Source organism: Corapipo altera, unplaced genomic scaffold (assembly GCF_003945725.1).
Source record: "Corapipo altera isolate COAL_440 unplaced genomic scaffold, ASM394572v1 22, whole genome shotgun sequence".
Taxonomy (NCBI): domain Eukaryota; kingdom Metazoa; phylum Chordata; class Aves; order Passeriformes; family Pipridae; genus Corapipo; species Corapipo altera.
Window position 1 is genome coordinate 6,230,016 of NW_020884886.1, and position 23,768 is coordinate 6,253,783.

At 38.1% G+C, this 23,768-nt stretch overlaps 1 protein-coding gene across 4 annotated transcripts in view; it reads left to right on the forward strand.

Annotated features, from left to right (window-relative positions):
* The first annotated feature begins 488 nt into the window (after window positions 1-488).
* CC2D2A (coiled-coil and C2 domain containing 2A) overlaps window positions 489-23,768 on the forward strand; it is a 56,174-nt gene continuing 32,894 nt past the window's right edge. For 3 of the 4 annotated variants that reach the window (XM_027642768.1, XM_027642771.1, XM_027642772.1), the window contains exons 1-12: window positions 489-637; window positions 9,233-9,321; window positions 9,829-9,930; window positions 11,703-11,804; window positions 12,616-12,792; window positions 12,966-13,116; window positions 14,173-14,309; window positions 15,519-15,650; window positions 17,597-17,806; window positions 19,725-19,825; window positions 22,680-22,820; window positions 23,234-23,390. In XM_027642768.1, the coding sequence (XP_027498569.1) occupies window positions 502-637; window positions 9,233-9,321; window positions 9,829-9,930; window positions 11,703-11,804; window positions 12,616-12,792; window positions 12,966-13,116; window positions 14,173-14,309; window positions 15,519-15,650; window positions 17,597-17,806; window positions 19,725-19,825; window positions 22,680-22,820; window positions 23,234-23,390 (1,635 nt within the window). In that variant the 5' untranslated portion in view covers window positions 489-501. The remainder of the gene's footprint in view (window positions 638-9,232; window positions 9,322-9,828; window positions 9,931-11,702; window positions 11,805-12,615; window positions 12,793-12,965; window positions 13,117-14,172; window positions 14,310-15,518; window positions 15,651-17,596; window positions 17,807-19,724; window positions 19,826-22,679; window positions 22,821-23,233; window positions 23,391-23,768) is intronic. The other variant, XM_027642769.1, reaches the window with a different exon arrangement.

Consider the following 23,768-nt stretch of genomic DNA (forward strand, 5'->3'; position numbering starts at 1 on the left):
GATAGATAGATAGATAGATAGATAGATAGATAGATAGATAGATAGATATACAGGAGGTATATACACATAGGATGTATATATACACGTATATATTTAATATGTATACGTATATAAAAAATATAGGGGGAAAATTGCTACAGTCGGGTGTTTTGGTAGAGCAGAGGTTATGTCTGTGTGTCTGGGGACAAGGCCTGCCTGCACCCACAGCTCTCTCTCTCTCTCCGTGTCCCTGTCTCCCTCTGGAAGGTGTGTCCCGTGCCCGCGATCGGTCCCCGCCCGGCTCTCCCAAGGCTCCCTCAGGGCTCCCTCAGGGCTCCCTCAACCCTCGGGCACCGCCGCCACCTCCCGCCCAACTCCGCGCCCCGCGCGGGCACTGCGCACGCGCGCTCGCTCTGCCCACTCCGCGCCGGGTCCTTCTCCCGCCCCCGCTCCCGCCCCGGTCTCGCCCCGGTCTCGCCCCCGCCCCTCTCCTGCCCGGCCCGGCCCGGCCGCCCCCCCCTCATGCGCCTCTCGCGTCTCTTCCCGCCCCGCTGCAGCTGCCGGAGCCCGCGGGTGTCGCCGAGCCGCGGGCGCAGCTCAGGACCGGAGGCACCATGGCGGCAGCCCGGCCCCCCCGACGCCCCGGGGGCGCTGCGCGGTGAGTGACTCCAGCGGCGGGGCGGGGCGGGGCGGGGCGCGGGCCCGACAGGCTGCGGCTGCCGGCGGGGCCGGGCCGGGCCGGGCCGGAGTGCCGGGGGCAGCTGTACCTGCCCGTGTTCCTGGAGGTACAGGAACAGCAAAACCAGCGCCCCCCCTGCTCTGGTCCCCCCCGAGCTTCCTCAGGCTCTCCTGGCATTCCAGTACCAGCAGGGTACTGTCTGTGTCTGCCAGTGCCAAGTCAGCTCGGGCTTTGAGAGCATGCTCCTATCGTATTTAGACATGCTTCTATCACATTTAAGTATGATTAGATTATGAGATACCCTTACATTTTTCAAATTCAGTATTTACATGCTGGAATGTGCACCAGCCAGTCAGCCTCACCTCAGTCTCTGGAAAGGTGATGGAGGAGATGATTCTGGAGGTCGTCACCAAATATGTGAGAGAAATGAAAGTCATCAGAAGTAGTCAGTATGGATTCACGAAGGGGAAATCTTGCTTGACCGATCTCATAGCCTTTTATGATGACATGGCAGGATGGGTCGATGAGGGGAGAGCACTGGATGTTGTCTACCCTGACTTTAGCAAGGCTTTTGACACTCTCCCATAACATCCTCATAGGTAAGCTCAGGAAATGTGGGTTAGAGGAATAGACAGTGAAGTGGATCAAGAACTGGTGGAATGGCGGTGCTCAGAGGGTCGTGATCAGCAGAGTAGAATCCAGTTGGAGAGCTGTAGTCAGTGGTGTTGCCCAGGGATCAATAATAGGTCCAGTCTTATTCAATTTGTTTATCAAGGACCTGGTAGAAGGGATAGAATGTACCCTCAGCAAGTTTGCTGATGATACCAAACTGGGGGGGGGAGTGTCTGATACACCTGAAGGCTGTGCTGCCATTCAGGGGGACCTTGACAAGCTGGAGAGTTCAGTGGGAAAAAACCTAATGAGGTTCAACAAGGACACATGGGGAGTACTGGCACAGGCTGGGGACTGACCTTCTAGAGAGCAGATGTGCAGAGAAGGAGCTGAGAGTATTGATGGATGACAAGTTGACCATGAGCCAACAGTGTGCCCTTGTGGCCGGGAGGGCCAATGGTATCCTGGGGTATATTGGGAAGAGTGTGGCCACCAGGTCAAGGGAGGTGATCTGCGCTCTCTACTCAGCCCTAGTGAGGCCACATCTGGAGTATTGTGTCCAGTTCTGGGCTCCTCAGTACAAGAAAGACAAGCAGCTACTGGAGAGGGTCTGACGGAGGCCACAAAGATGATGAAGGGTCTGGAGCACCTCTCTTATGAGGGGAGACTGTGGGAGCTGGGCCTGTTTAGTCTGGAGAAGAGAAGACTGAGAGAGAATCTCATTACTGCATATAAATATCTCAGAGGCAGGTGCCAAGAGGATGGTGCCAGGCTCTTTCCAGTGGTGCTCAGCAACAAGATGAGAAGCAATAGCCATAAACTAGAACACAAGAAGTTCCATCTCAACATGAGGAAGAGCTTCTTTACATTGAGGGTGGCAGAGCACTGGAACAGGTTCCCCAGGGAGGTTGTGGAGTCTCCCTCTCTGGACACATTTAAACCCCACCTGGACGAGTTCCTGTGTCACCTGCTCTAGGTGTCCCTGCCTTGGCAGGATGGTTGGACTGGATGATCTCCAGAGGTCCCTTCCAAGCATAACGATTCTGTGATTATGTGAACCTTGTATTTTGTGCTTGAAGTGTCATTCATGGATATGAAAATGTGTGGATTTATTGATGTGCTATTTTTAGTCACATGTGAAATACTCTGCTCACAAAGTGGGAGAATGTGGGAGAGTGATGTGGTAGAGAGCTGTTAGAACTGAATGTCTAACTGCAGGTTTGGAAAGAATAGAGGTGATTGGTACTCAAAAACTAATCTTCGATTTTTGCAGCAGAATCTCTGCAATATTCCTGTTAAATAATTTGAACAAGATTAGTGTGGTGAATCTTACTGCGTGGTTTTGTGGTTTACCTAAATAGGATGTATAAAAGAGATGCATAAGAGCAGAGTATTAAAAAAAAACAGTAAAATGAAAATCCAGTGAATTACAAACATGCTTAGTTTTTCATCGATAACAAGTTTTACCAAAATAAAATGTATGTATTGTCCTCAAACACATTTTAGAAAAATATGGTATTTGTTACAGACATCTACAGTTAAGGGATGTTTTCAACTCTTAGAGGTCTGTGTACTTTTCTTTTGAGTGGTTTTTGAGTCTCACTGTGCCAGCTTGTGCTAGGAAGTGATATGCCGTTGACAGACAGAGTCCAAACAGATTTCAGAATTATTGCATGGAGAAATCAAGAGACACCCTCTAGTGATGGTTATTTTCTTTTACAGAAGCTCGTTTTCCAGGAATAGACAGAACAGCACAACAGTACTCTGAGAAGAAAAGTAGCTGTTAGTTCCCCTATGTGATAAATGTTTTGTTTTCCAAAGTGTTTTACTCTGTTACTGAGTGAAAAGTACTACGTGTGGTATTCTGAATGGACTGTATCATTGGTTTACTTAAATGCAGTGTAATTTCTCCATTTGTTCTTGGGTTTTTTTAATTATATCTTACATTTTGAGAAAGAATGCACCTTGAGCTGAAGTCCTTGTGTGTCTATCCAAAACTTATTTCAATTTCCCCTGCCCCCCAATGTTTCAGTCTGATAGATTTATAAATAATTTAAATTTCCATCTTCTATATATGAAGGTTTTGAATATGCTAACACTGCTGTTTGCTGTTGTGTTACCCAGTCATAAAGTAAAAGCAGATTTTTTTTTTGAGCTCCTCACTCCATTGTTAGGGTGATGGTCTGTGTATGAATTTCTGATTATCGTTGTCTTGCCAAGTGATGACTAATCATTTAAAAAAAAAAGAAGTGACATCCCCCACAATTTTTCAGGTGCCATTGAGAAACTCTGTACTGCCTGTTTGCTCCACTCTCTTGTTTTTTTTTTTATTTCAATGCCTGTGGTAATGCATTTTATCCAGGCCTTTTTATTTTGTCATGGTTGTTACCAGATTATGTTAAATTTGTGGTGTTAAAAGTAAACACACACCCACACCCTTTTTTTTGGAAAGGGAACTGTATTTTAATACAAGGAAGTAGGTAATGTTTGTGGAAATATCATTTTGTGATGTCCCTCGAATATTATTTTATGCTAGCATTTATTTTATGCTAGCATGGAATGATTATTTGCTCATTCTCGGTCCACTGTGGCAAACTTATCTTGAAACATATCCATCAACTACTTCTTCACTTGGTAGTCAACATAGTCTCTGTACCAGTCCTTCAAAAATTGAGTCAGTCTCTACTATTTTTTAATGCAGTCTGTAGAAATTCTTTATTTTACTGTAATCCAGCTATGTGTATGCTTAGTGCCTTTACACCTCTCTCAGGTGGAGTGACAAGTCAGACTAATTAAATAAGAGTTTCAAAAGAAGAATTGCTTTGAATAGGAAGCCCATGTCTGATAGTTATTCCCTTGTGAAGGCAGCACAACTGCAGTGTTACTAAATCTTTTTCTTCATTGTTGGGTTTATTGAATCTGTATAGTTATTTGGTTGCAGTTTCCAATGACTGTATCCCTGAAAAATACAACAGTGTTTCTAGGACCTATGTTGGAAGTTACCATTCCTTGCTTTCATTCAGGTAACTGATGCTTGGTCACTGTCTCTCTGCTTTCCCTCGTGCCTGCTTTTTACATCCTGTCGAGATACTTGCAGCAGTTTTGGGTCTCCATTGGTGCAGAGAGCTTTGAAGCCACACAGAGATCCAGTGGGTTTGGGCTCCTCTGAGTGCAGGAGAAGTCAAAGGAGAACACTTACTAGGTGGCATTTTCAAGTTCTCATTTGGGCCTTGTTTCAGTTTGACTATCCAGCACACTTATTAACCTACCAGAAGTAAAATATGGAGCCATATGGAGCAGGATAATGACTCTTCCAATGTAAAAGAGTCGTTAATTTTTTTATGATAATTTTTTTGATACAGGCCTGTAATGGTAATCCTGCAAAGTGATAATCCCATGGATATTAGTTTTAATTCTTTCACTTCAAAAATATACTTTGAAGTTAAGCACAAATTAGTTGGCTGTAGAGCCCATTCACATAAGCAGAACAAAAGTATATGTCCAGAGAAATAAAATAACAGACACATTTTTTTAATGTGGTCCTTTTTTCAAGGAACTACAGGATCCCACATTAATCAATGCATTGCGTTAATTTTACTGCAACTACCAAAGCCTTAAAATGTTTTTCATTATGTGTAGAAAAGATAATTACCCTGTTATATCAAGGAACTGATTAATCAATAAAGAATTCTGCATACAGGGCATGAGTTCTGATGCTTTAAAAGGTGCTTAAAATAGCAGCAGATGGTTTCTGCCGTAATTTTGCATGTTTACGCTGTTCATTTTAACCTGGCTTGTCTGGAAATGTTTACAGACAATTTTCAAGTATGTTGGAAGATCAAAAGCAGATTCTAATCTGTTGCTTTCTAGTTTTCATTTATTAGAATGGAATTGAAATGAAGCGTTTGCTGCAATGAAATAGAATATGTTTTTGCATGCTAACTGAACAGATTGCAATGGTAGAAAAAATCACAAGAGGGAAATCAAAAGGTAACTTTAGACCAACTTCTGCCTTTAAGTAATTTTATCTATATCTTGATACTTGGTTTTGGTGGAGGTTTTTTTGGTAGATCGGTTTTCTTTGAGAGTTGGTTTTTGTTGTTGTCGTTGTTTGTTTGTTTTTTAACTTAAGAGCCTGCACCAGTGAAGATTCCATAAGTGTTTAAGGGACTCAGTTCCAGTGCTAGAATACCCCAAAAGTTTACAAGTTTATCAAGTGTGTAGTCACCTTTCATATTACAATTAAAGTCAATAATTTCCATCTCCAGCAGATAGAGCCTTCTGTGTGCCAGAACCGTTTGTGGGCCTGACCTTGTAGAAGTTGTTGAAGTTTTTTCTCAATTCCAAAAACTTTTCAAATGCTATCTTTGAGCAAATGTGACTTCTGAGAGTTCTTGCCTGCATGTTTTATACACAGATAAACATTACTCTGCCATTCAAACATTAATAAATGTTCTAAAGGCATTAGATTGAGGCAGATCCTGAAAATTCCTGCTCAGTAGGGGGTTTGAATTTATTAACTGTTACTTGCTTATCTCTTTACTTGTGATTTGCCAGTGACTTGTATGTGCCCTCTTCCCCTCGTCCACCCTGTCATTTCATCAAAATATTTCCTACTGAAAGGCACTTCCTAGATAGCAGGCTTAAAAGTTGAGATGTATGATTTTTCTGATATTCACAAGAATGAGTAGAATATTCTTTGAAGAACATTAAATTGTCTTGATAGGCTTTCATCCTGGCTAATCTAGGCCTTCTGTTGCTTATTATTTTACCGTCTTTTAAGTATTTACAAATAGACTGAGTATTTTTTGTAGGGTTGAATTTAGACTGAATTGTTTATGCTTCTCTGCAGCTTGCTCTTTCTTAAAAAAGAGACTTGCCTGGGAGTTAGGAACTTATCTGTTCTCCATCATTTTTTGGAATCACTGACAGTTCTGGCTTTGCTGCAGCCAGTTCATTAATGGATACTCTACCTTGATGTTTTTTAATTAGCTCAGTCTGATAAATATTTATCTACATCTTGTCCTCTGTTTTGTCAGTAATTCTTACTCAGTTCTTACTCATTCCACATTCCTTGCTAGAAAAGACAAAATGCAAATAGGTTTTTCTGTGCATTGTCTCTTAGTGTCTCTATTGAGTACCTGCTTGTTTCTGTTTCTACTATTCCTCTTGGAAAGGAAGTGGTTATGGGATCCTTGCTTTTCCATGTCTCATGCTAGTGAGCTTTGGGCCTTGTTCATTCTTTTGAAAGTTTCCAAATAAAACGAATGTTTCTTTTTTACAAATAGAGGCAGTAAATTGTGTAATTTGGAAAGATTAGGATTCTCCAAAATCTTTTGATGTTTCTAAGTAGAATCAGCAATAGAGGGGTTTATCTTATCTATTGTTTTCTAAATGACAGCGGACTAAGGTTATCCTGGAAATTAGATTGCACTTTGACTTTGGCATAGTAGGTAGCCTTTAAATGTTTAAGTTGTGTATTCAACATATGGTATTTTCTGCTGCCAGTAAAGCTCTTGGAGTAATATTGAATCAGCCATAATGTGATATATGTTCTGTGACATTACCACTCCTAAACCCTTACCCTTTGCTGTTTTATCTCCCTTTTGTGAATTTAATGCCTTATATGAACCTGAAATCGCCCTTTACGTAAGACCTTGGCAAGCGATGTTCTTTCATAAGGGCAAAGAACAATCAGTATTTGGCTCAAGGAACGGACAGGTAATTTAATTTTGAACTTAGTGATAACTAGGAAAACTTATTTAACTAGAATGTTATGTGTTCCCAGATTAAAAATTAAAGAAAAAAAACCTCCACAAAGCACGTGTGCAAAAAGAGCTGCAGTTTTCTCCTGATAGTCATCTTAGAGTTGTTCCAGTTAAAGGGCCAGTGTGTTCTAGTGGACCAATGGATTTCCTCCTGGAAATAAAAACCACTTACAAAAGTTAAAGAGAAAAAGAAAAAAGACAATTCCATTTATAAGCAGGAATGTAAATAATTTCTCTTCAAAAAGTTAATATTACATGTATCAGTTGAAGTTAAAGTTTCAGTAAGCTCCTGAGAATGTCCAGGTGAACTCCAGGGCTCCAGTATGACTCAAGTGGTTGGTGCAGATGGGGAGATAATTATGTAGCTAGGATTAGTTTGAAAAATGAAGAAATTATTTAGATATTTCAAAAAGAAAAGTGCTTAAGTGGTGACTTTCCAAGCTATTAAGTATATAAAACTATTTTTTCAACTAAAAATATTTTGGAAGATTTTATGAAGAGGATAGCCATGAGTCTTGTACTGTTGTAGTGCAATCCCAGAGAAGGAGATGGGCACCTTCTCAAAATACTGTGCAGAAGTCAACCATAATTGTGTTTAATACATAAAACTGCAAGAAGTATTGCCATTTGCTTACACATAGAATCTCATTTATGTTGTAAATTTAAAATGTTTTTCATTTGTGTTTGTGTGAGAGGATGAGTTGTAGGTATCCACTTCTTTGTATATCTGACCCCAAGAATGAAGCTTCCCTGTAAACAAGTGGATAACTATTCATTGTTTTTATTTAGGTATCAGGGAATGTAGTAGGGTACAGGATCACCTTACTAATATTTACTGAATTTATGTGAAGAAATCTTAATCTAGGAGGATTTGATACATGGAAGATAAGGGGAAGGAATGCCATCAGTCCTTCGAAGGAAAAGGAGGCCCTGATAAGTTTGGTTATCAAAAATCACATTCAGTTTTAATGATGGAGGAAAAGCCTGGGCTTTTTTGGGAGCAGCAATTCAAAGACTGCAACAAGCAGTAATTCTCCTTTTCCATAACCATGATTGCCCAAGTCAGTGTCCAAACCGGGTATTTACTGCTTACCAAAAAATCTCATATGCCACTGATTTAAAACGCAGAACTTTATGTTTCACAGGATCAGCAGAGAGTACTTGGTCCTAAAGGATGTAGAGTTTTGATGAATTCTTTGGGTTGGAGGGTGGGATGTGCAATTTTTTTTGTTTGTTTGTTTGAAAACAACCCCAGGGGTACAGTTCTAATGATGGCCTCCAGCTGGACACTACACAACCCTTTGAACCTCACAGTTCAGCCGGTTTTCAGTCCGCCTACGTACATGGTCCATATTTCATGACTTTCTCTATAAGGATATTGCAGGAACCAGTGATAAAAAACATCCACCACTTTCCCTTCATCCACTAATCCAGTTATCTTGTCATAGAAAATTGTCTCATTGGTCAGGTAGAGGTTTATCCCCTTTGTAAATCCATGCTGATGACTCTGAGTTTTTGTCTTAACATATTTGACAATGGTTTCTAGGATTATTTGCTCCATCACCTTCTTGGGCATCAAGGTGAGGCTGATCAGCCTGTAGTTCCCCAAATTTCCCTCCTTGAAGACAGAAGTGATCCTCAGGAACTGCCCTTGATCATCACCATGATCTTTTAAAGATCATTGAGGGCAACCTTCAGGTAACATTGACCAGCTCCCTCCACACTGATGGCAGCATCTCATTAGGACCCTTGGGCTTGAGTCTGCCCAGGTTGTTTAAATATGTTTAAATATGGCCTTACTAGCTTGTGTGTGAAATGGGAAGTTACCTGGTGATGCTGTCTCGGGTTTTATAGCACATCACCATTCAAAATTAGATGAGACAGCTCTGACTAACAGCTTATAAAATGCCAGGAAATTCTTTTATGTGTTTTTAATAGAAAAGAAGTGTGTCTATGCATTACTTAAGGTGGTTTATAGTATATAATGAAAGGTAGATCCATCACAGTTAAAGGCATTTAAGTGATAGTCTGTAAGGACTGAATTCCAGAAAATGTTTCATTCATTCACATTTTCTCATGCAAGTTCTTTCTGTTGGAACATGGGATTATGTATGGTATAGATGGTTTTATTTAACATACATTTCTTTCAGGAAATACTTAATTTAAACATGTTGCCATGTCTTCTCTGTTTCAGAGTTGCCACCTGTTCCTTCTACATCAAGGACAGGTATTGCAGAGCTTTCTGTTAGACAGCGAATGAGAGAGAAACTAAAAGCAGCAAAGGTGAGAATTCTTCAGAAGTCCTATTTGGTTGACCTCAGTCTTATAAGTACCACTCACTTCATTTTACTTGCTTTGTGCTATGTGAATCTGAGTTGGGATGTCTGCTTTTTGATTTCTAATGCCAAAATAATACTAAGTTCATGGGTACAGTAGTTTTCTGTATTGCTGTATTTTTTTTCTAGAGTTTGTATTTAATTTGTTTGTAATAACATACAATGTATTGTTTTATAATTCAAATGATACAATCATTAGAAGATCCATCTGTGTTTTTTGTCAAAAAATTTCTGACACTATTTTGAAATCAATGGATTTCTTTGTAAGTTTACTGTGCAGTTCAATAAGGGGTATTAATATCTAGGTCTGTAAAATCACTTAAGCTGATTATATATAAAAGATTCTGTCCCTAACACAAACATGAATAAGTTATTGAGTTCCTGGGAATTATTGTAGCTTTGATCTTATTCTATTTCTGTTATAGCTAAGCATTTTTTTCATTTTTTTGCTTAGTCAAAAGCTGAAATTACTTTATCCCAAGAATACCCCACTCCACAACCAAGGCGTTTAAAAGGCATCAGAGGAAGAAACCCAGAAGTCAGACTGGATAAAGTGGTAAGAAAGTGCATTGTGTCTTGCTGTGTGAAACATGAAATAAATCAAAGACTACAACCTTGAAGATCAGTTTCATTGATCAAAATTATACTACTGTTTGAATTAGTAGACAGGAAGGAACCTTTCTGATTATTGCTTTCAATGTACATATTTAACAGTAATAATTTGCTTTCATTGTAGTTGACATGTAAAACTTCTGTCATTTAAAGGTTCATAACTTCTGTTGCTTTAGATGCCTTGAAGTATTTAAAATTTACTGTAACAGAAAAGACCACTGTATTACATACATACATTTACATACAAATTTATATAAATTTGCACAGTGTAATTGCTAAATGCTGGATATTAGCTTTATATCATTATACTGTATTGTATTTCCTTGTTACTATTTTACGTTAGAAAATGATTTTTGTATTAAAAAAATAACAAAGGCTCTGTCTGTGCAGAATTTGCACTCATATTCTTCAAAATTCACAAAGAGATTGCTTGCCTGTAGAAAATGTGTTCCAAAGACTGTGTATGCCCAGGAAATAACAGCATGTAGAAGTAATGCTTTTATCTGGAATTCCAAACAATATGAATTAACCTGGCTAAATTACTTGTCTTGGGGAGAATTACCTTTTCATCTAGGTTGAGGGTAGGGTTTTGGCAGTGTTATCTTATAATAAGTAATTGTTACAACTTTCAGTTACATAGTACTGTTTTAATGTTTGTATTAGGAAAATGCAGAAGTGATACCCTTATTAGAGTTGGTTATTAATTTTATATAAAGAATATCTGAAACCTTCCATGTATTGGTTTTGTTTCCTGTACTTATTTACTCTCAATTGTGATATTGTTTTGTTGTTAAACAAGTGACCATCAGATTGACAGAGTTGGAGATTTTCTTTTTGCAATAATTATTTTGAAGTTTAGGTGGAATAGTTGTAAGCTTGAGAAGTGTCTTCCTTTAATCTAAGGATTCAGGCCACAGACAGAGTGGTAGATGTGTTTACGTTGGCTGAGCTTGGTGAAAATCACTTTGAAGCACTTAAATGAACTTGCTGAAGCAACCTCAGAACCAGTGATGTTTACAGTGATCTGTGTGTAGGGACAGATACGGCTTCAGAAAACTGGGAATGGATAACCATACTCCTGCCTTTCTTGAAAAGGCAGGGGGATGTCCCCCATGCACTTTCAGAGTAGCATAGCAGTAGTTGTTTGAGAGAGAATAAAACAAATAATCAAGTCTTTATTTCAGCACCCAAGCGATGGATGCCACCTTTTCAGAATAATACTGAAGAGGGTTTTCCTGGTTGCAGCAGAGTTTGTCTGAGAGGCTCCTTAATTCCATTCCCTGGGCAGCAGTGCCTGCCAGCAGCACCCCTGCCACTGCTACCTGGCCTGGGCTGTCTGCCAGCCCCTCATTTGAAGAGGGAAAGATTTGCCATTGTTGCCCCATTTCTCTCCCTTTGGAGATCAGCATGTGGCTACTTGTGTTCAGGAGTGCAGAAACAATGATCCCACCAGCAGTGAAGACAGTAAGTTGTTGTTTAGGCAATGAACCATTTCTTGATACTCTGCAGTCTGTTTCTTCACCCAAAGGAATTAAGTAATAGTTGGATGTACCCTTTTAAAATAAATATAAAATCAGTTTGTTACCACAGTGACTGTGTTTCTCTTTTGTTATTTTTTTCTGTAAAAATGCAATATGTAATAACTGTGTTCAACTGTTTGTATTTGTTATGGTTCAGTAAATATGTGCTAAAACTTACGTATATATTTTTATGCAGTCTGATAATGATAAATTTAGGGAGATGCAAGAGGATGAAACCCACTTACCACCAAAAGTAAAGTTTCGTGATTCTGTAAAAAAGCTTAAGCAAAAGTCAACAGTAAGTACCAATTCCTTCATTTCAATAACCCATATTAATTTCATTTAAACACTGCATGGCTTCATGGTTCTGTTTGAAAAAGCAGACAGAATTCAGTCTTATGCATTGGAGAGAATTTTATTTAATTTAAAATTTCACAAACAGTGTATGCCAACAATTGAAGTATATAAAGGGAACCTTCATCAAATGTAAGAATGGCTTTGGGTCATTTGATTAAAAAAAAGTTCAAGTAAATCCATCTGGACACAAATACTGGAGCTTGGAGGAAAAATGTTTCTTCTGTTTAAATCCTTTTTATTGAATGCCACTGATTGGCAGTTAAAGCATTTTGCAGATTAGTATGTTGGTATTTATTAGCAACAAAACACTGTTAATTCTTTTGTTAGAGGATTCATCCTAAAGCTAAAGGGTCCTGGGTCCTTCAGAGGCAAAAAGCCATTAGAAATTTCTCTTCATATCATTCACCTGGATATCTGCCTTATGGCCAGAATTTAAACTCTGGCATTTTCTGATTCACAAATTGTTTATGTTTAAAACAATAAGCATGTTAAAATTAAACCTTTTTAATAAAACATTGCAAGAAACATTCAGTGAAATTATAGTATAGCAATAGAAAAATTATCATGTATGATTTACAAATTTCAGTTAGCTGCAGCATTTGGGTGAGTTCTCTTTGATATAAAATAATTACTATCCTGTGACTAGTTTTTATACATGCTGCTGTTTTGTATTCCTAATGGAAAAAAATTATTCACTTGCCCTAATTTTCTTATCAATGCCGTATTAAAATATCTTTGTTTTCTTTTCTTAGTTCCAGAATGATTTTCCTTCTGAGGAGGAAGCATATAATTTCTTTACCTTCAATTTTGATGCTGGACGAGAGAATATGAAATCTGGAGCCAGGAAAAGGAATGGATTAAATGAAGAAGATGAGGCAGAAGGGGAATGTGTAGAAACCCATGAAGATGAACAAGAGGAGGATGAAACGGTCTGAACTACAGGAAAAAATGTTCATATTTTTATTCAGACTTCTTGAATTAATTTTAATAGTCTAATACCAAATGGCAGCTCTTGTTTCCTTAAAAATTCTGAAAGTATACTTTCTCAAGAAACTTTCTTAAGAAACAGATGAACTAACAGAGATGTTTGCACAACCTATAGGATGAAGACGTACACCTCATTAAAGATGATGATTTATTCATGGGGCGGACAGATGAAGATTTTGTAGTAATGAAACCTGCTGAATGTGAAAACTACTCTGAACAACTGAAAAGGGAAAAAGAATTTCTCTTCATTCCCAGCATGCTAACAGGTGTGAAGATCGTGCTTATTCATTTTGTTCCTGGATTTTGCATAGCATGGCATTCTTTAATCTGCTGAGTAACTCTTGTATCAACTGTGTCTGGCAGTAGAGAGATACTTAATTGGGACTCTCTGACACTGATCACCCAGTCAAGTCTGAAAAGGTCTGACAGAAGGATTAACTAGAAGCATGCACACCTCAATGGGTCATCAGCTGGTACACTCACAGGTGTACTCAGGGCACATCAGTTGCTCTGGGGTAATTATCTTAGTGCTACCTATAAGGAAATGCAAGATCCTGGCTCTTCTTCCACTGGGGTTTAGCTCTTACATTGTTGAACACATGCAGCAGGTTACTGGGTACACGCATTTAGGAACTAAGGTGGCTCATTCACTGTGCATTATAACTTACACTATTTATTCGCTTGGCTACATCTGCAATTTTTTCTGTGTGGCAAGTTTGTCGGGAGTCATGTAAGTAACATAAGGATTTTTGTGATTCAGGGGGCCCTTTTCACAAAATGTGATTTTGTGAATTGGAAACAGTCAACACTGATCATGTCTATCACCTTTTTACCTTATTCCTGTAGAACTGCAAAGCCCTAAAAAATTGCTTTATAATATCACCTACTATTTAATATTTGAACTGGAAGAAACAGAAACGAGTCCCTCAGTGGTCTGTACCAGAGCAGTGTTGGTACAGCTTGCAATGCAACGTCAAAATATTTGGCATTGGGTGCCTCTGTCTTTTTGTGTCTTGTAGCTTAGTTCTGACTGCTTCCAGTGTGATCCACTGTGTTCTGAGTTAGGGAATAATTTATTGTAATCCTCAGTATAATCCCTCCCTGTTTCAAGATTATTTCACTGTGTGTATGGGCTCAGTATTTTTGAAGAAAAGGACATATTTTGGTTATATTTTATTTCCTGTGTAGGAAAATATTTCTGACATCATGCTTAACATGCAGTGCCATTCATTTTAAGAACTGCATAGGCTCCTAGAGAATTAACAAACTAGAATTACAGTTATAAGATATTTTGCATGGTTTTCTCTTTAATTTCTTATTAGTGCCTGTTTCTGAGAAGATGCCTGAAAATATGCAGCCTAGATACCTTGAGGATGAAGGTCTTTATACAGGAGAAAGGCCCTTTGTATCACAGTCTAATCAAAATATTTTAGAAAACAGAATACTCAGACAGGAGCAGGTAAGTCACTGCTACTTTCTTAGTTGTCTTTTTTTATTTCCTAGTATTTTATTTTGTTATAGTTAGATAAGTGGGTGGTCACGCTAATATGGGGCTTTTCATCTTTAAAATGTTTAGCAGCATCAGATACCGGGAAATACAGATTTTTGTAGGAGTGTGTTCTTAGTGCAACCCAATTGTCAGAGCACAAGACTGGGTCTTACTGGTGTCTTTTCCTGGTTCTGCTTGTTGCCTGCTGGGGAACAGATCACTGATCAGACTGTAAAGATAATGAAATACTGGTATAAATTATCTGGAAAGGTTGTAGAATCCTTTCAGATTTTTAAGAATGTCTTGCAGAAACACTTGGGAAAGTGTCTTGCATATATTTTGTCCTGCTGTATTCTCCTATACACAGTAAGGTGTGTATAGTTTAGTACAGATTTAAGCTCCTATGTGGCAGCTGCCCTTTATATTTTTTTATGATTCTTGATATTCTCTGTGGGCTAGCGGAGGTAATTTTCTGAATCAGACTGGCAGTATTTGGATCTAAAATTTTCAACTGGCCACCTTCAACCCAGTTAGTTTTCTGTTTTGTGTCATGGGTTCAACATCAGCATTTGGTTGTATGGTCAGCTTAAACCAGGCATGGAAATAAGAGGGCAGAGCAGCATCTTTGGGCAGCTGCACTGGTTTAAGCTGTATTTGAATCCAGGTAATGAGAACAGAGGGATGAATTAGGACACTGTTCAACATATGAAGCCATGAATACAACTGGTGTGTAAGATACTTATCTGCTTTCATAGATGCTGTTTAAGTAGTGGACTAGATGATTTGAGAGATACTTTGATAAATTACCTGAACTTCCATTTAGCTCTTGTGTAAAACAAGACATACAATTATTTCAGTTTTAGTGATTTAAGAAAGTAACATTTAAATAAGTGCTGTAGATGTTGATTTTTTTTTCCTTTCAAATCTGTAACACTGAATGTTGGAAGGAAAAAAGTCAGTATACCTAAATTTTGAGCAACTCTTTGGTCTTTTGATTTCAAAACTTACCTATGGTATACTTGAAGATTTCATTTTGGTGTCTTAGGAAAGTTTTGGTTATTTCAGGCACAAACAGTTCATAGTACCTTTTATTCTGTATTTTTTCCACAAGAATTATAATTTTGCAAGTAATTGGTGTAAAAAGTAAGAAACAAAATAAAATTATGTTTTTCTTCATAGGGGAAAGACTGGTTTGGTGACGATGGCAAAATCTTAGCATTGCCTAATCCAATTAAACAGTCTCCTACTAGGCCTCCAATATTTTCTCTTGAAGAAGGCATTGCACCAGAACTTGAAACAGTTTATAGAAAGGTAGGCATATTTCATATATGTGGAAATATATGACCTAATATCTCAATTCTTCTGCACCAGAAACCCTGGTGACCTGAAGGGTTTTGTGCTAAGAACTATGACTGTTGACTGCTTTTCCACAACTGTTCTTTAAATGTGCTCTACATTTTCAAGTATATTCCACCTGTTTTATTCTGGAAAAATGCATTCCAAAGAATGAAGAGTTAAGCTGATAGTACTGGTTGAAATAGAAAAGCATCGGTCCAGGACAGTCACTAAGGTCTCTGTGAGGCACCCTTGGATATTCTAATGACAGAGTAGGGTGGTTCCAATATTAGTGTATTTGTAAACCTCCTCGAGGCAGGAGCTAATAGACAGACTTGGTCATCAGCAGCTGAAGAGAAATAATTGAAGAGCGTGTGCAGGATGGTTATTTTACAGTGATCAAACTCCTCCTTAATAAGTCTTTACGTGCAGTTCACTCATATAGACAGCAACTAATTTTGAGTTATGTAGCATCAATTCAGATATATTTTGGGGGTTGTAGGTTTATGTTGGTTTTTTTCTTTGTTGTTTTTCTTGTTTGGTTGCTTTGTTTTGTTTGCAGGTCTTTTTGTTACTGTTTTTCCCTCAATAACAGCATACCTACCCTGGCAAACAGCAGTTGCAATGTGCAATCAGTACAAATCAAAATAAGTTTCAATTAAAATGATTCAGCAAGCTTTAATTGTTCTGCTTGTTAGCACTCTTATTACCCTCTTGATAAAACTGACTTTTAAGGCTTCAAAGTAGATTACTCTTTTGGGACACACGAGTGTTTCTGACTGTTGCTGTTGATAAAGACTTAAATGCGGCCCTTTAATTGATGCTGGTTATAAATACGCAAATCACAGGGTGCATCCAGTACCACTAATCTATGCAGGGTGTTTCTGCAGGCAGGAAAAGTTTACTGCTTAGATCTTGTAAAGATAGGCCAAGAGAATTTATGTTTTGAGAACACCGTATTTATGTGAACAGTGACACATAAATATCCAAATCACTGTGGTAAGTAAGACACTGAGCTTAGGGGCCCTTTCTGGGCAGAGAAATAGTTAAAGCATAAGGAATTCAAAGCTGTCATTTTTCTGACAGATTACGTCAAATCAAACATTTTAGTGAGAAACTGAATGTGGGAGGATCAGGTGGACTTAAGTGTATTTCATAGCCATTTATATCAGTCCTGTAAAAGAGCTTTGCAACACCTAAATTACCCTCTCAATCCCCCCTTTTCCCATACTCAGAAAGGGACTGCAACGAACACTACATACTTTATTTTTTATGGTACCAGAATATCTCTGATGAACCTCTTCTGAAGGATTCTAAGAAGGAAACAGCAGTAGTCAGGCTGGAAGTAGTGTTCATTCTCTTCTGCTTTCAGTAACTTGAGGATGTAAGCCATGAATGTCTTTGTGTTGCAGCGGGTTAAAGCAAACTTTTTACACTTTGTTGCTGAAAGCTTTTATTGGACTTTATTAGTCTGAATGTTCCTGGTGTTAGAATAGGGAAGGAAATAACATATTTCCTAATTGCAGATTCCAAATGATCTACAAGGAGAACTGTTCTCTGAGAGCTGGACTGTTTATCCTAGAGCGCAGTTCTAAGAGGAAGTAAAGCCATACTAAACAAATGGATAATAAGAGAACTAGCAGGTTTTTCTTTTTCTAATTCACTATCATTGTCTTCATTGCTCAGCAAAACCTTCAGTATGGGCAGATGACTTCTTATCTCAGCCTCATATGGGCTATAAAAATTCTGTTGTGTAGAATACCTATGGTGGTTTTGTGCCACGCACTTATTGATAAAGCAGGAGGTTAAGACTCAGTAGTTAAATGTAGGCAGTGCTAAATGGGTCATTTTCTGACACAGAAACTCTTTGAAAGATAGTGTTATCAGAGTTTGTAAATCCATTTTTAATTTTTTTCTTTCAGGCAATTAAAATGACATCTGCCAATCAGTATTTTGTTGGACCTGGAGATTTTCAGGGGCTATTTCAATTGGATATTGATATTTCTGGACTGATATTCACACATCATCCCTGCTTCAGCCGTGAGCATGTGTTAGCAGCTAAACTGGCTCAGTTATATGATCAGTATTTAGCAAGAAAACAGAAGAATCTTACCAAACTTCTCACAGACAAGGTATTTCTGGTCTGTCATCCTACCTTATTGAGATACTGATGTGACAGTTTAAGGTAAAAGCTGAATTTGTCAGAAGCTAAAAAAACCTAAATACTTGACTGAGGTTGTTGTGTGTTAAATGCAGAACTGCATTTTTAAGATCATGAATTTCTTTGATCTTCAGATTTAAATTAACTCTGAGGTAAAAGGAATATAATAACATTTACATAGTATTCCTTAGAGTAGCCAAAATGTTTTCCAGATAAGATATTACAGTGCAGCTGCTCTGGCAGGGAGACAGCAAAAGACAGTAGTTTACTGTGTCACTCTTGTGGCATGGCAAAACCTGAGGCTGAATGTAGACTCTTCTGTTCCTGGCTCCGTTACTGACTTGCTGGATGAGCTTAGCTGGGGCTGCTTATCCTCTGCATACCACTACTCTTCCTCCATCTGTACATTGGAAGTAATGGTAGTGGTCTTCCCTGGTGCAAATTTGTACATGAACACTAGGCATTGTTAGTACAATTCTAATGTCATCAGGGCACACAAAAATACTTGTCTGTTAAAAATTAGATGGATATTAGATTTGAATTATTAAATTCAAATTTCCATAATTTCAAGGTGATTATGATTTTCTACCCTAAAGAGCTACTAAAAGGGAAAAATCATCATTATATACAAGATCATTTGTAGTGTAATATGAGGGTCAGTAGGTGGTATACAGATACTTCTGAATTTTTATAAAAAGCATTAGGTTATAGTTCTAATGAGAGATATTTTGTGTGGTGTCTCAAAATAATTCCTTGATATATTTTGGTCTGTCATTATTTTTGAAGGATATGCCTTAGTTCTCTGTGAAATGAGACATTTGGTTTCTCCATGCCTGCTGTACAGGAACCTACAGAACCACAGAATCAGTGAGGTTGGAAAAGACCTCTAATATCGAGTCCAACCACTGCCAAGTCCAGCACTAAACCATGTCCCTAAATGCCACATTTACACATCTTTTAAATCCCTCCAGGGATGGTGATTCATCCACTTCCCTGGGCAGCCTGTTCCAGTGCTTGGCAACCCTCTCAGTGAAGAAATTTTTTCTACCATCCAATCTACACCTCCCCTGGAACTTGAGGACATTGACTTGTTGTCCTATCACTGGTTACTTGAGAGAAGAGACCAGCATATCCGTCTGACTACAACCTCCTTTCAAGGATTATTTAGCCTGGAGAAGAGGATGCTCAAGGGGGACATTCTCACTCTCTACAACTACCTGAAAGGAGGTTTTAGCCAGGTGGGTGTCAGCCTCTTCTCCCAGGACAAGAGGACATAACCACAAGTTGTGCCGGAGGAGGTTCAGGCTGGACATCAGACAGAATTTCTTCACTGAAAGGGTAGTTAAGCATTGGAATGGGCTGCCAAGGGAAGTGTTGGGATCACCATCCCTGGAAGTGTTCAGGAAATTGCTGGATGTGGTACTTAGTGCTATGGTTTAGTTGACAATGGGTGTGTTTGGTCAAAGGTTGAACTCGATGATATTGGAATTCTTTTCTAACCTTAATGATTCTGTGATTTTCTAGGATTGCCTTTAGTGGCCCTTCCTAGTCCCAAAAAAGACTTTTGTGAAAGGTGTTTTTTTTCTCAGACTCACTTTCCCCCCCCCCCCCCCCCACCTCTTTGATCCCTGAGCTTTCAGAATAATCCCTAGATCAGTTTTTTTCTCCTTGATTAGATCTGTTGCAGTGATCAAGGTCCATAAACTCCCTGATACATCCAGAATCCTAATTAGAATTTCATGTTGAAGAATCATGGGAAAGCCCTATAATTACAGAATCAAGACAGTTCAGAGTTTTCTGTCATGTAGTAACTAGCTCTTTCATGTCAAGGTACATTACACTGTATGCCTCGTTAAGCCATCTGTTAATTGTTTGTTTGCTTGTTTAAGCTGCATGCTTTGAGGAATGCTGTGCAATGTAGTATAGAAGGTACTGGTGATGGTGTTCCTGTGGCACAACAGAGCATATCTGAATACAAAATGGAGGTCAGGTAGGTATGAATCCGTTAAATCATTTCTTTTTTAAAACTGTATTCCTTTTTTCCTTTACATGTTGATACAGAATATGACTCATGTTAGACTTTTAAATTCTGCTGTAAATACCTCTAGAATAATTTTGAGGATTTAAGCGTTCTCACTGATAAGTTGCATAAAAAATATGAAGAAAATACAGTTTAGGCTGAAATTTTGGTTCAAAAGTGGTCTAATTTTATTACCTTTTATTAATTACTTAGTAACTATTTAGTGGTGTGTTTTGTACAATTAAAATTTAAATAAAATAAAGTTTTGGTAAACCTCAGCTGGATAACGTGATTTTTTGAACAGACAAAGCCCCTTGTTTTTTCCATCCTCTTCCTCATTACACAAGTATTCTTGACTTGCTTCCCATTCTTAGATATTTTGCCCTGTTTTTGCTAGTGGGCTAATACAAATAAAATGGTAGAATTTTGTTTTACAAGATTACAGTTATTGTTCTTGGACAATAGCTGGCTAGTAAAAATGTATTACAGTTTTTGGCTTGGTAATGATAGTTTCTATTATTTCTGGCAGATGGATAGTGATGAACTGTAAGTGTAAGCAGTATGATAAAAAAGAAGTTATTTTGGAGATCCATGTTGAACAGCCTTTTAACTAGTAGATAATACAAATCTGAAAGTTTTCACCTATCTTAAAGTAGTCAATAATGTATTAATTTAAAGAAACAGAAGTTTAGACTGATATAGTGAGTCACATGATAACAAAGCATTAAAAAAATTAATAACAATTCTACTTGCAGCCTTGAAATCTACATCTGCTTACACTTACACATCCACACACTCCTCTTAGATTGGGAATTGCTTCTTCAGGTTTTCATTCTTCAAGTACACAGTCTTGTACCTGTACAGGGCATGAAGTAGTCTATAATGTAGTATTTATACTGAGGGACAAAGACTTCCTTCCGTTGAAAATAGAGTAACTTTTATTAGTATCTTCTTGACACATCTGCTGGAGGACTGGGAGCTGGAGGTGTGCAGTTACCATACAGTACCTCGGAGACAGGAGCTCTCACCAGGGAAGGTGGGGGAATGGTAATGAGGACATTCACTGTGGGAACAAGATTCTTGGATTTTGGCACCAACCTTTAGGCTTGTTTTATGTTAATTTCTAATTAGATAAAATATTTTTTCTGGGTATCTGAAGTGTTTTTCTAGGTCTTGAGTGCTTTAGTTTAGTGTCATGCTATTACGAATCTGGAGAAACTCTGCTCAAATCAGTGAGATCACTTTTGCCTGATTAACATTAGATGAGCTTGGCTGGTCTTGTTCTAGGGCTTTTCATATCATAAAGAAAAACTGTAGCTTTTCTTTCTGGCTACAGCTCTATTGTTGGAAACCGTTACACATATGAAGCTCAGTTGGGCTCAGGAATTTTTGCTGTCAGGGTGTTTAATACTAGCTTGGACCACATATTTTGGTAAAAACATCAGATCTGCCTTGTCTCTCTTTTAACCTTGCATTCTCCTGATGGTCGGTGTAATACATTCATGAGAAATTGTAGAGATGAAGAGACCATGGTAGTGTGGAAAATAGTCTAATTGTTTCCTCCACCCTCCAGTAACATAGCAGATGTATGCACTTTGCTGTCTGAAGATCAAAGCTGTAGATTTCCATTGGTTTGAGGAAGAAATGTCTGAATACAGAAAAGTTCTGCAAATTTCAGTCCTAGTGTCCTCGTTTTCTGAAGGAGGAAGACAATGTATGCTGCCAATTCTGTGATTCAGGTTCCTGTGGGTGATGTGTTTTAGCAGAGGTGATTCTCTACTGAAAGGTCCTGCTTCCAAATCCAATACATTAGATAAGTGTAATTACTGACCTGTATTTTCCTGATGTCTTTAAGTTTCATCTTCTAGCTTCCTCTGGTAGACAAAAAAGAAAAGGTTGTTAAGCTGCATGGATAGTAATATTCAAACTGCTAGCTAATGAAGTGGAGAAGTTACTCATATTGCTTTCTGAAAAGTCTGTATTTCTTTGTTACTTATTTTGGCTAAATTTGCTTATCCTTTTAAATGAGGTGTGGTGTATTTCTTCTCTCATCTCTTAACTCAGCTTCAGTCTTCCACATTCTCTGAATAATACAAGTTGTAATGTGTGATAATAGTACAAGTAGTAATCTTTCTTTTTTTTTAAATGACATGATTTTTACTAGACATGTTTATCTACAAAGATAGTACTGGAAACAGCCTGTGCTTGTGCTGCATGTACATTTCCATGGGAGGTGTGTGTTGGTCATTAAAAGTGCTAATGAATAGCTCTTTTACAAACAGATTAGAGGATGGAAATGTGAAATACCAGTACTGAAACAAAAAAGGCCATGTTAATTTTGTTTCTGTTAAGAACCTTGTAGGGCTTTCAGAGAACTTATATTACTATATTACTTCATCTCTGCAAGTCCTTTTTACTGGAGCTAGAAGCACATGAAGTTTAAAACATCTTTTGTAATGTGTGCATGTAATAAGCACTACTCCCTAGCAGCAGTGTAGGTTTCCTGGGCTGTTGTTTACATGAATTGACTTGAAAATATTTTTAATTACGTGCAGCTGTAATAAGCATTTCCGAAAACTTTGAGATCTCTAGAGAATCAACTTAATTGAAATCAGATTGTTCAAAATGCAAGAGACTGGAGTACAGAAGGAAATCAAATCCTGCCATTTTAAGTCCGAGTTTTATGCTCCTTGGATTTAAACCACTGCAGCCATCAATCAAATTGAAACCCACATCCCTTGGCTTCTGGTATCCAAAGTTTTTTATCTGTTCCACTGAGTTAGACAATTCTGATTGATTTGGTGCTGTGTATGTATATTTCTAGAGAAACCAGAAGACTTCGTGATGCTGAACAAGAAAAAGACAGAATGTTGCTTAAGACCATTATCAAAGTTTGGAAACAAATGAAATCCCTCCGTGACTTTCAGAAGTTCACTAACACACCCATGAAACTTTATTTGAGGAAGTATGTTTTGATAACTTTTTGTGCTTCATTTGCTAGCAGTGGAGTTGCAATAAGATTAATTAGTTTGGGAACTTACAATTCTGATATGAAGGGTGAAGTAAGACTTTGAGTAGTGTCTGGCACTGTTTGATCCTGCCACTGTTCTTTTTGAGTTTGGGGAAGAGGGAAGGTTAAAATAACAAGTATTACTGTAACAGAAAGGAAATGAGTAAAGAAAGTTATTACACAGAACTAATATAATTATTCTATCTGCTATCAACTCCCAGACTATCTATGCTAGTATTTTTAAAGAGAACACACCTTTGATATAATGAAATCAATTCATGGAGAAGTAGATTTCTATTATCTATTACAGGCTTAATTGTAGCCCTTATGTTATTTTATGCAACATGTTAATAGTTGTTATTTTGAAGGGAAGAGGTTGATCAGCAATCAGATGAGAAAGCATATGAAGCAGAAATTCAGGCTGAGATAAAGGAATTACTAGAAGAATATATGGAAGAATATGAAAAGAAAATGGAGGAGTATAAAACTGAACTACAAGACTGGAAGTCCTGGAAGAAGACGCAGGTTTGTTTAAATCATTCCGTTTCACTAAGAATAAAATTATTACTAAATGTGTTAGATACAGGAAAAAAAAGGTTTCAAGTTAGTTATGTGTTATTTTATAATGTGTGTCTACTTAAATTTGTTAGTCAGTTAATTGTTAATTGAAAAATTAGAATGTGCTTTTACCTCTGAAAAGCTTTATTGCTAATAGCCAGTACTATAGTTAAGGTCTCAGTTGTGCTTCAGAGGGATATTGAGGAATACAGAAGCTATGGCAGTAGCCTTTGAAATAGGCAGTGGCAAGTGCCAGCAAAATCAGATGTGCTTTTATAGTTAGGTGGGAATGTACTGGATACCTCAGGGTAATGGTGATTATACATGTATATAATTACTGCCTGG